Raw genomic sequence first — 12,405 nt, 5'->3', positions numbered from 1 at the left:
ACTTGCCAACTACATTCAATTCAATCTCTACAAAATCAAGTTCTACGTTCTCAAACAGTAGCCACAACTCACATATCCTCAATCTAAATTTAACAAATCCCACATATAGGTCATAAATTTTCTTACAATATTGAGTGGATTGGTGAGTAGAATTTATTTTATGTATTGATTTTAAATTACCTCTATTTTTCTTTTAGTATTGATTTATTTTTACCATAAGAATTGAAGGTAAGATAATTAATCCAATTGTAGAGAGAAAATGCTATTTCACTGTCAAGCAATTCTAAACAAAAAGAAAAGGAAGAATTAAGTCAACTTAGTTAATTCTTGTTCCATTTTTGAAAGACACTTTCATCTTATATTTTGTTAAATGGAAACATGATGAAATGATTTGGAAACTAATGTATGAAGATTATTTTGTTTGAACACTTTATTTTGTTTGGTGTTGATATTGTTGAATGACTTTTGACGAAGATAAAGCGGATTGATATTAATGTTGCAGCGATTCTATAATAGTAGTTGGTTATTTAGTTTTGGGATGGTTTCCTTTTTGGTATTTCATATATATCTTTGAGATTGTTTACAGGTTCACGAACAATTATATTCTTCTAAATAATCTTTTAACTATGTAGACACAAAAATGTATACTTGTCTACGTTTCAATAATGCATGTAATATTTCTTTATCACAATTATCTTCTTATTGCATTAAGAGAGATATAGAGAGGTGATTTCTATGATTATTGGGGAAGTTTATCTTCCTATATAGAATAATGCAAAAGTCATTTTTTTATTGTGATTAAATCTATTGTGTCGCTTGTTTCTGCATCATAGTATGGTGTTATGGTTCAAATAATGTGTTGTTAATAAATTTTTTTATTAATAATTTAGATGTTTCATGGTAGCATGCTAGTGGAGTATGATTCTTTACTTGGTGTGCTTTCTCTGAAGAAGAAAATTCTAATATTAAAATGATTGATAATTTAATTCAAATTTCTAGAAAACCCCATAAAATATACCATCATAAAAAGTTAATATTATATGGTCCAAAAAAAGGAACTTCCACTTAGTACTCATAAACACTAATGAAGTTTAATAAATAAGTTAATTATTGTGTAAATAAGTTAATTATCATGATTTTTTTTCACAGGAAACATTATAAATGTGGTTTTCATGTATTTATTTAGAATATTTTTCATAATAAATTTAGTTTGTCTTTTTGTAATAAAGTGTAAATTTTTATTATAGTTTGGTGAGGTTTTACATGTTTTGTTCTCGTTTTTTTAATTTTAATAAAAATTTTATATGATAATTATCATTAGATTTTAAAGTGTCAACATAATTAAGATATTAGTTAATATTTAGCATAAACTTATTTAAAAAAATATCTTTTTTAAAAGATATAATGAAAATGTTACTCTAACTTAAAATTTAAATTTGTAAAAGTTTAGATGTTTGGATATAGTTAAAGAGATTAATGTCAATATGCTACTTATTTCATAAACACACGTCAATATTTTATACATATTGACGTTTGTTATTCCAACTTTACTTTACAATTGTGATTATTTTAACACGTAACAAATTACATACTTGATAACACTTTTGAAACATGATGTAAAATGTTTTTTGACTGTATCATATAATAATAATAAAAAAGTAATATACGACCCTTTGGAGGTGTAACAAATTTAACTCTATATTATTAAAATTCACTCCCTAGTTAATTTTTATTACTGCTCTCCTTAAAATTTATAGCAAAAAGTTTATACGATAATTTTAGTTAAGGGAATACGAACAGAAAAAAACACATATAACTTATCCTGATTATTTTGGGTATAGAGTCGAGTAACTAACACTTTCACAACTTATCCACGCTTTAATCAAACTTTCATCGTTACTTGTCAAAAGTTAACTAATAGATGCTTAAGTCAGTAAACAGTTTGTAAGTGTTCAGAACCAGGGTATTAAAAACACAATAAATGCGGTCACCTACCTCCTACTTTTCACATGTATTTATAGTTTTTGAGATGAGTATGAGATTAGTGACATCTTAATATCGGTCCAATCTCAGCCCATTATCACTAATTATTATTTACCTTAATTATTGTAGAGAAAACTTATCTATCGAATAAGGCTGGACGTCCCTAATTATGGTCGTTCGGTCTTACCTGTGAATTCAACCACATTTCTTCACTGCTTAACCCTTTTTCCTTTTCCAACACCGTCCAACCTACTTGGTGTGAATTGTTATGTAAAGTTGTCTGATTCTACGATACACTGATATATCTAATATGATTAATATCACATATAAAATTAGTTAATAATTATACAATTATATAAGATATTAATTTTTAAAATATTATTCTAAATATAACATGATATATGCGTCCTTCATATTTTAAAATTGAACTATAAACATTATTGCACATGTATGTATTGAGCTATCAAAGTTACTGCACATGTATATTCTTTATACAAGTATCACTAAACTAATAAAATTAATTACAAGCATCCCTAACATTGTAATACTATTACAAATGTACCCTTATATTTTAATACATATTACCTACATGTACCTGTTTATAATGTTCTAATTATATTCGAAATTTCATTAAAAGTTACATACATCTCATCTCATCATACGATAAATTAACAAACTTAACACTATTTACGAGAAAATGAAGGCATATGTAAAATCTTTATAAAATTTAGGGGTTTAATGTAGCATAAAAAAGAAAAAGATCATATTTCATCACAACAAAACAAAAAAGGATTGAAGTAATTATCTCTTTTTTTTTAAAAAAATATATATTTTTCACTTAATATGTTGTGCTTGCATATTTAAATCTCATTAAAGGTTAAATTTTTAATTAGTAATTATAAATATACTTTTGAAATGTTGTATATTTATTATTTTTTAATAAAAATAAATATGTTAAGAATGTGGAAGAATGACATCCTAATCAAATTGATAATTTACAGTCCAACAATCACATGTGACATGTTTATGGACACGAATAGACAATAAAATTAAATATGAATATACCAAAACAAAACTCATATAACGAAAACTATAAAAATTTGAATTCAACTAATCCTATATTTATTACAAAAGAGTGTGTTTATGATCCATTGACTAACTCGTGAACACATTTCTTTCTTTAAAAGAATGAAAATAAGAATCAAAATAGATATAAGGTTTAATTGTTTCTTTTGTTCCCATTTTGATTGAAGTGTCTCAAATTTGTCCCCTTTTTAGAAAAATGTCAATTTCGTCTCCATGTAGAAAAAATTTGTATCAATCAAGTCATTTCCGTTAAATACAAATTAATGGTGTTAAAAACTTAAGGTGAGTTTTGAATAATAACCACTTCATGGGTCCGATCCCTGATTTTGCAGTGGATAAAATGAGTTTTTGAAAGCAATAATTTTTAACGGAAATGACTTGATTGACACAATTTTTTTCTATATAGGAACGAAATTGACATTTTTAAAAGGGGACAAACTTGACACATTTCAACCAAACTGGAGATAAAAGAAGCAATTAAACCTAGATATAATGTGTTTTAAAATTTAGTAGAGTGATTAATTATACAATAGAAAAATAGTTAATTTTCAAAATATTGTTGAACAATTCAAATCAAAATGGTAAGAGTAATGAATTAGTTTCCTTTTATTCAATTAAGTACAACCTAAAGGTATGGCGAAATATGAGTGTTCATATTATTTCCCTTTAGACTTTCTTCGCGCTTTAGTTGCCGTTGCCGCTTCAGTTTTGGCGGTAAAATTAGCAGGGTTTTTTCGTCGATTTGAACTGTGGTTTTGCTAATCGAGTGTGTGAAAAAGCACTGAGACAGAAATGGTAGTTGAAGCTAAAATAATCAAGCCTATCGGCAAGGGCATCGTTCACAGAATCTGCGCCGGTCAAGTTATCCTTGACCTCTCTTCCGCCGTCAAGGAACTTGTCGAAAACAGCTTGGACGCCGGCGCCACCAGCGTCGAAATCTCCCTCAAAGACTTCGGCGAAAAGTGGTTTCAGGTAATCGACAACGGTTGCGGCATTTCCCCGGACAATTTCAAGGTATTATTCATTTATCACTCGAAACGCCGCAAACATCGTTATTAGGGTTCACGTTTCAATTTTTAACCATTATTTTTAGTTTCTTGCGCTGAAGCATCACACATCGAAGTTAGCGGAATTTCACGATCTTCAGTCTCTCACCACTTTTGGCTTCCGAGGTGAGGCGCTTAGTTCGCTTTGCGCTTTGGGGTACTTGACTGTTGAAACGAGAACGGTGAGCGAACCTGTTGCTACGCACTTGACTTTCAATAATTCAGGTGTTCTCGTGTCAGAAAGGAAAACTGCACGGCAAATTGGAACCACCGTTATGGTAAAAGAGTTGTTCTCCAGTTTGCCTGTTCGGAGCAAAGAGTTCAGTCGTAACATACGCAGGGAATATGGCAAGCTGGTTTCTCTGTTGAATGTGAGTCTCTATTCTCTGTGGGAAAATATGTAGGCCTGTTTGGATTAATTAATAAGTACTTATAAGGCAAGAAAACAAGATAATTTTTCTCCCATATACTAAAATTAACTTATACATCGATTAACGTTAGCTTTGGGAAATCTAAATAAACGAGAAAAAATCTACATTAGCTAATTCTTCTTCATGAGGGAAACTTATTAAAGTTTACATTTTCATTTTCTTCTCCTATAATTTTAGTTATTGTTAAATATGAGCATTTACTTTCTTCAGGCCTATGCGCTTATAGCGAAAGGTGTTCGTTTTGTCTGCACCAACACGACTGGTAAAAATGTGAAATCTGTGGTTCTTAAGACGCAAGGAAGTGGTTCACTTAAAGATAACATCATAACAGTGCTTGGTATGAACACTTTCAACTGCTTAGAGCCTGTAACATTGTCTATATCTGATTCTTGCAAGGTTGAAGGTTTCCTTTCCAAGTCTGGACAGGGTAACGGACGCAATTTGGGAGATAGGCAGTATTTTTTTGTTAATGGTAGACCGGTGGATATGCCTAAGGTCAGCAAACTTGTGAATGAGTTGTATAAGAGTGCAAACTCTAAACAGTATCCCGTTGCTATTTTGAATTTTATAGTTCCTACCAGAGCATATGATGTCAATGTGACTCCTGACAAGAGGAAAATATTTTTTTCTGAAGAAAGTGCCTTATTGCAAGCCCTGAGAGAGGGATTGCAACAAATTTATTGTGCTGGTAAAGTCTGTTACTCTATTAATGAAGTTATGCTGCCTCCTCAAAAAGAAGAGTGTGTTGAGTTTCGTTCCTCTAATGGGAAGTCTCCTATTGTAATGGAACTATCATCGTCAAATGACAGTCATCCTCGAGAAAAACATTGTAGTGAAAGTAACAATGGTAGCATTTCTCTAGATGAACATAATATGGAGTGTAACAATGATACTATATCTCAGGATGAGCTTGAGAAGAAACATATTGCTGATATAAAAAATGCTTCTAAATCTATTAATGAGTATCAGTACTCACATGTTGAAGAAGGGTTAATTTGTGATAATAATGGAAGTTTAACGAACCAGAAGTTCACACTCAGAGCACATAGCACTTCAAAGGTTGACAATAATGGAAGGCAGTCAGCACGTCCTGCTAGAATTAGACATGATCAACATACTATTGTCTCAAAGACAATTGATAGTGGCAACACTTCTAGTAAATACTCATTTAACCATTCAAGACATGTTCAGTCCACTCTTAACAATTTTGTTTCTGTAAATAAAAGAAATCGTGATGGTGTATTTAGAGCTTTATCTGAAGTGCCTGTTCTTAGAAATCAAGATTCTCATTGTCAATTGAAGACTGCAAATACTGAAACAAATGACCTGATGACAAGATCACCACTTTGTTTTGACCAAATTGATGAAGCTTCAAGGGCAAGCGAGATTGAATCTTTTAATGGTGACTCCTCTGACAGAGAACCTGAATCTAATATGGTAGGTGGTTTGAACTGCTAAAACTTCATACATTGATACTGTTTAATACTTGCATGCACTATGTTGATATTGGTTTTTTAAATTATTTGATATTTGTTATTAATAATGAGATTTCTAGAAATTTCTGTTTTAGAACATATATGTCAATAAAAGAAATAAGTACATGCAATATATTGGAGATGTTCATCTAAAATATTCAGTTATTCAACTAGATGTTAGTTTCTGTTTTCTGTTATATTTGTGTAACCTATTTAGAAGACTTCAGAGCCTATATATGCGTTTCTTATATTTTCTTTCTGATTAAGTGAAATAATATTCAGTTTAGTTATTTTGTTAAGCTTTTCTTTGTCTTTTCTTCATACAATTTTTCTGATATACAGTGTTCATGTCTTTACCTCATTCATTGAACATTTTTTGTTGCTTTATCTGTGGTGAAGACCAGCCCTCCCTGCCCTTGTTATGCTTATTTCTTTCCAATAAAATATCTTCTTTTATCCAATATAAATAAAAAATCAATTAAAAAAACCTGCTATTTTCTCAGTTTTCTTTATATATATATATATATGAGTGTGCTGATTTACAGGAAATCGATCTAAAGAATAATACACCTTTAGCCGATACACCATCAATTACTCCTGGCATTGATATGATCACTACAGATGTTTTGGCCTCAAGCCCTCCAGTACATTCTTCATCTGCACTGTTAGATTCTTCCAAGTCTTCTGGTCGTAAGATATGCTCTAACATGCAATTTTCTTTTCAAGAGCTTAAGAAAAGGAGAGACAAGAGGATTTCTCTGTTACAATCCAGTAATTTTGGATGTGGAAAAGCTAAAGACAAGAGGTTTATTTCTGTGCCCTTTGTATGAAATAGGAAAATATCTCTATTCTGACTTTTACCTATAATTGATGTTAGTCTCTATTCGGCTGCAACATTGGAGCTTTCACTATCACAAATTGAAGAGGAGAAAGAAAGGGCCTTGGCAGAAGCAGCTACTGAACTTGAGAGATTTTTTAAGAAGGAAGACTTCGGCAGAATGAAGGTCCTTACTTAGTATGCTTCATTTATTCTTGATACTATTTTGTATTATGGTGGTGCTGTTTGGCTGTTTGCTAGCTTAGAAAATGGTCAATCTAGAAACTGTTTGGGGTTTTGGAGTTTTTTTCTTTTTTTCCTGCAAAAAACCCTAGTTATTTTTGTTTCTGAATTTTGAATATGTTGTCAGAATCTCTAAATTATCATGGCTGAATTAAAATATATGTACAATCCGAGTACATACATTATGTATTTACCGATGACTACTGAGGCCACATGTTTGAACAGGTTATTGGGCAGTTCAACCTCGGGTTTATCATTTGTAAATTGGATAAAGATTTATTCATTGTGGATCAGGTAATTTCCAATATACTCCCTTTAATAAATAATTCATATAAATGCATCTTTTAGCTAAATTTAAATTTTGTTCTTTACCGAAACATAATCTGTGTTTGAGCATGACCGTTTTCAGCATGCTGCTGATGAAAAGTTTAATTTTGAGCGTCTATCGCAATCAACCATCTTGAATCAACAACCCCTTCTGAGGTGAGAAGTTTATATCATTATTCACTAATCATCATTGTACCTGTTATTCCTGTTTTTCTTTTTGGAGTGGAGGGAGCTTTCAATGACATGTTACAAAGGTCTTGCTAAGTTAAATAAATTAGAGTATGATTAGAGCAGAAACTTTGATTGTTAAATTACAATTGCAATTACCATACATGGATGATACAACAGACGACAGCAATTTATCTCTTGTCTTTTTTTGTTCATGCTCTAAATTCACCAATAAAAATGTCATATGTAGGCCAATAACATTGGAATTATCCCCTGAAGAAGAAATAGTAGCATCGATGTACATGGACATAATCAGGTAAAAGTTGAGCCATATCGATTAAGTAGTGATATGTTAATTTCACTTATTTCTGGATTTCTGGTTATTGCAAGAAATTAGATTTCATTCAAACTATTTACATTTCCTGTTTTCTGTAGCCAGGACATAACTGAGCTGCAGAAGTATCTCTTTTTACCTTCTCATTTAGTTGATTTGGTTTTAAAAACAAGTTGCCTCAAATGGTCAACATTAAAAAGTGATCGGTTTTTAAGATTCTTTTATAGTAGCTGTTATCTACTGTCACCTTAACATAATCAATTCCTAATGTATCAGTTATGAATTTATAAAAATTAATTGACCACTTATGACCCACATGAAAGTGGTGATTAAAATACTGCACTGTATTAACAGTAAGTCAATTCAATGGGTGACCTGGTTTACCTTAATTACAAAAAAATACATAGCATTGGCATATTTTTCTACCTAGAAAAGCTTGAGTGACTTATAAGAACAGAAATCACAGATGTGAACTCTGAGCTTGATAGCTTGTCGGCTGCAGACTTTAACTCTTTGCATAATTTCTGAAATATTGTCTTGCTTGAGGGTACACCATTGGTCCACTATCTTGATCTAGTGTATCTTGTAGTGCCGATTACTTTTGTATATGGAGGTTTCATTGAAATTGAATTAAGTTTTCTAATTACAAAGTTTCATCGTGGTATACTTTTGTCTTGTTTTTGCTTCTATAGGTTTAGTGTGATCAGTAACATGCATTTGCATTATTCTCATTTCAGGAAGAATGGATTTGCTTTGGAAGAGGATCCAAATGCACAACCTGGATACCGTTTTAAATTAAAGTCTGTTCCTTTCAGTAAGAACACTGTGTTTGGAATTGAAGGCAGGTGAATTTTGTAGATTTTATCCATGATATGACCACATCAAAGTAAATCAGTGATAAGCATGTGCAGTGGACATGCAATTCTCATCATACTCTTTTTATTTTTAATTTTATATTTGAATTGGAAGATTGCTCAGGCCAAAGTTGGAAGACTAGCTGTTTTAGTTGATATATGACTCAAGTAACCGAGTTATTGAAAACATCCTCGACTAACTTATGATACAAGTTAGGCCTACAATGTTCTGCATGAACATGCATTAGGATATATTGATTTAGGAAGCATGAATAACATTCAAATTGTGGTTGAGTTTTAGAAAAACCCTCAGCCTTTGTAAGGATCTGCGGAGCCAGCCTGCTTAACCTTGGGAATCATTACGATACCCTTGGTAGTATATTATCCTTTGAATTGAGATTTTTCCATTCCATGATACCAAAGTTGTTAATATTTTCTATATATATGTATACCCCGGTGTCTAAAGCTTTGACTTAAAGATTGACACATTTGAATCTTGTGATTGTCTAGATCCCTTGCCTTAGTGAATTACTTGCTTCTTTTCAATGATGTATTAAAACTTCCACTAGGGTAAAGAGTGATGTATTGAAGTGATTAACAATAAGCATTTTTCCCAATAGATGTTAAGGAGCTGATCTCTACACTGTGCGATGGTGATGGTCACATGGAATGTTCCATTGTTGGTAGTTTTAAACTGGACTCCTCAGAGTCTATATGTCCATCAAGAGTTCGTTCAATGTTGGCATCACGTGCATGTCGATCATCAATTATGGTGGGTGATGCACTCGGAAGAAATGAAATGCGGAAGGTAGTGCATCACATTATTTTAATCACTGCCCCCTCCCCTTCATTAACAAACATGTTAAAAAAATGCAGAACTGGGATGATAAGCATCAGGTTTTGTGGGAACTAAATTTAAATAAATTGAAGTATAATAGACTGATTTGTAGCTTACACTAACTGTTTCAGATACTTGACCATATGGCTGAACTCAAATCCCCTTGGAATTGTCCTCACGGCAGACCAACCATGCGCCATTTAGTCGACTTGACAAAAATTCACAAGAAGTCTGAACATAAAATGCAGATGTAGTCAACAATGGACTTTTAGCCTGATCGCCAGTTAGAAGTTAAGGCAGTTATGTAACTTATTTTGTACAAATACCTGTAAATATTTGTTCTCAAATGTTACTGTAAATTTAATGTGCCTGGATATCTTGAGTGCGTGCACACCTGACACACTTAACTTATTTTTCAGCCATCCTTCTTTACTTCGCTAAAGGTCTCAGCAAAATGCTATAGCTGCATAACTTCTGAGCTTTCATTCGACTAGTCTTAACGCCCTAGCAAGCACTTTGGTTACGAATTAGGCTTACTTGGGATTGGGGAAATTTGTACCAACATGTGGAGTGTAGTTGTTTATGTAACAAAAGTAGTTTTAATAGGGGATTCATATTTTATGTGATTCAAAACGTAGATACTATCTATAAACAATACAAAAAGTGGACACAAATAGTACAAGACATGTAGCAAGCTCTCATAGCAAAATGTTTCAAAAGTAAAAGAAAAGTTACTCTTTTAAATAAACAAAATGGTTGACATAGAAGCCTAACATTGTAACACGTTCATTTTAAAATTCAGCTTCAAAAATTGTTTTCCACTCAAACTTAATATTTTCTTTTAGGCTTAATATTTATTTTTTGTTTCTATTTCTGGAACTTTTGTTCAGAGTGGTCATTCATTTTTTTCAACGTTCGAATTGGTTTTATTTTTTGTTATTTTGGTTCAATTCAATCTTTTTCTTTGTTTGTGTCTAAATCGTTAACAATATTGTGTTTATGTGAGTCTTAATGAATGAAGTGGTCGAATTTTCTAATGTGACTGTCTGTGTTTCGGTTGAATTGGTCCGAGGATCGGTCGTCCTTCTTTTCTTTGCTCTCTTTTGATCTTCAATCCTCTCTGAGAACGTAATTCACTTTGATGGGTTGTTGACTTGCAGAAGACACTCCAATGCTCAAGTCAGATATGTTTCATAAACCTGGACATCAATTGTATATTTATAAGGTTTGTGGCAGGCAAGCCCATTGATTAACCATTAGTGTAATATATTTTTAGACAATCAAACCTAATAATCAATTATTAATACCGTATATTTGTAAAGCGTAAGGTAATATGATATATTAATACCTGATAATTGCCCATGAATGATCATTAACTCCGATCGGTATATTTCATATAGTACATAAGCCTCCCAAGATCAAGCAAGCTCTTTTATTTGAAAGAGGTGCGCAAGGATTGTCAACACCCAATTTCGTCCGGGAAAGTAAATAATTAAATTTGAAGAATAAGAGAATAATAATTAATGTTGGGCAAAGGAAAATAATAAAATAACCTTCCTTAATGCAGGACACATCACTTTAGAATGTTTTTGAAATATTAGTTTAATATGGTAATAATTTGAACCAATATTACGGCAATAATGGTAAGCAATAATAAAAAATATATTGATATAATTTTCTCCATCATTTTCTTCCTGAAAATTGTTTTGAAAGTTATTTGATTTATTTGATTGCAATCAAGACCATTTCTTTCCTCATTTTGTCCACTGCCAATTAATTCTCAATTAAGACAAGATTGTCATAATATTACAACATGTGCCTATAAATACACACTCTGTGAAAGAAAAAGGGGACTGGAAAAAAACAGAGAAGAAAGACCTAGAGATAATAGAGATTGAAAGAGAGAGTATAGAGAAAAATAGGTTCTGAGACATAAGGGTTCTGTCAACTACAACCACCAATGAAGCGCTAGGGAATTCTAAAAGCTAAAAAGGTACGCCATCTCTATTCCATTCTTTTCCTTCTTTATTGTACTTGTATGCTTTCTTCTTAAAAAAGGGATACGACTTTCTCTACACCAAAATAACGTTTTTTTTTCTAAAAAATCATAAAAAGAATGTTTTCTTTTCGTTTCTTTTGGTATTGGCTATATCCCTCACATCACTTGATGTTTTATTATTATTTTTTCTAAAGAAAATAAATAATAAATCAATAATTTTCAAAATAAAAAAATATACATTTCTTATCACGTTTTTTTATAATTAAATTGTAAAATCAAAGGTACGCGTCGGCCTATGACTGTTTTCTTTCTTCTTTCCAATCTTTTCTTAAAATAAAAAACTTACAAAATATTTAAAACCAAAATTCAATTTTGTTAAACCAAACCTTTCCATTTTTCGAAAAATGTCAAACAACCCTTAATAATTTGCAAACAAACTCACAAACCTTTTTCTAGATAAAGAACTACGTGAGCCCTGATGTCCATTAATGGATATACGTAGGACCAAGGTCAATCCTTGTCGGGTTCATAAAATAACTTTTTTTTGTTTCTTAATATTTTTTTTTTATTTTTGGGGAAAATTAATTATTTTTTAAAACCACATTAATGTTAGAATCGACTACAGCGGAATTGTTAGCGTCGAATAACAAACCAAGAGGGTTTTTAAAACATACGTGTGCCTTTTAATTTCTACTCAATTTAACTTACTACGCAAATAATAAATATAAATAAAAGAGTAAGGTTGAGGGAAATTTGCACAGATAATTTTATACTGGTTCGGATCTTACCAATCCTACGTCCAGT

General features: G+C 31.5%; 1 protein-coding gene across 3 annotated transcripts; it reads left to right on the top strand.

The window, feature by feature from the left end:
- The first annotated feature begins 3,732 nt into the window (after positions 1–3,732).
- LOC106769770 (DNA mismatch repair protein PMS1) lies at positions 3,733–10,366 on the top strand. 3 transcript variants are annotated; one of them, XM_022784958.1, is made up of 11 exons: positions 3,733–4,083; positions 4,163–4,486; positions 4,757–5,983; positions 6,567–6,826; positions 6,899–7,025; positions 7,307–7,375; positions 7,476–7,564; positions 7,827–7,892; positions 8,648–8,751; positions 9,385–9,572; positions 9,734–10,366. In XM_022784958.1, exons 1-11 carry the CDS (start codon positions 3,862–3,864, stop codon positions 9,854–9,856), a joined length of 2,799 nt encoding a protein of 932 aa, XP_022640679.1. In that variant the 5' UTR covers positions 3,733–3,861; the 3' UTR covers positions 9,857–10,366. The 3 variants fall into 3 exon arrangements, with proteins under 3 accessions (XP_022640679.1, XP_014511003.1, XP_022640680.1); XM_014655517.2 differs by having other exon boundaries at positions 7,491–7,564; positions 9,734–10,364; XM_022784959.1 differs by lacking the exon at positions 9,734–10,366 and having other exon boundaries at positions 8,648–8,755; positions 9,385–9,496.
- The last annotated feature ends 2,039 nt before the right edge of the window (positions 10,367–12,405 follow it).

The sequence above is a fragment of the Vigna radiata genome, chromosome 8 (genome assembly GCF_000741045.1).
Source record: "Vigna radiata var. radiata cultivar VC1973A chromosome 8, Vradiata_ver6, whole genome shotgun sequence".
Lineage (NCBI taxonomy): Eukaryota > Viridiplantae > Streptophyta > Magnoliopsida > Fabales > Fabaceae > Vigna > Vigna radiata.
This window is presented reverse-complemented; position numbering and strand designations above follow the sequence as displayed.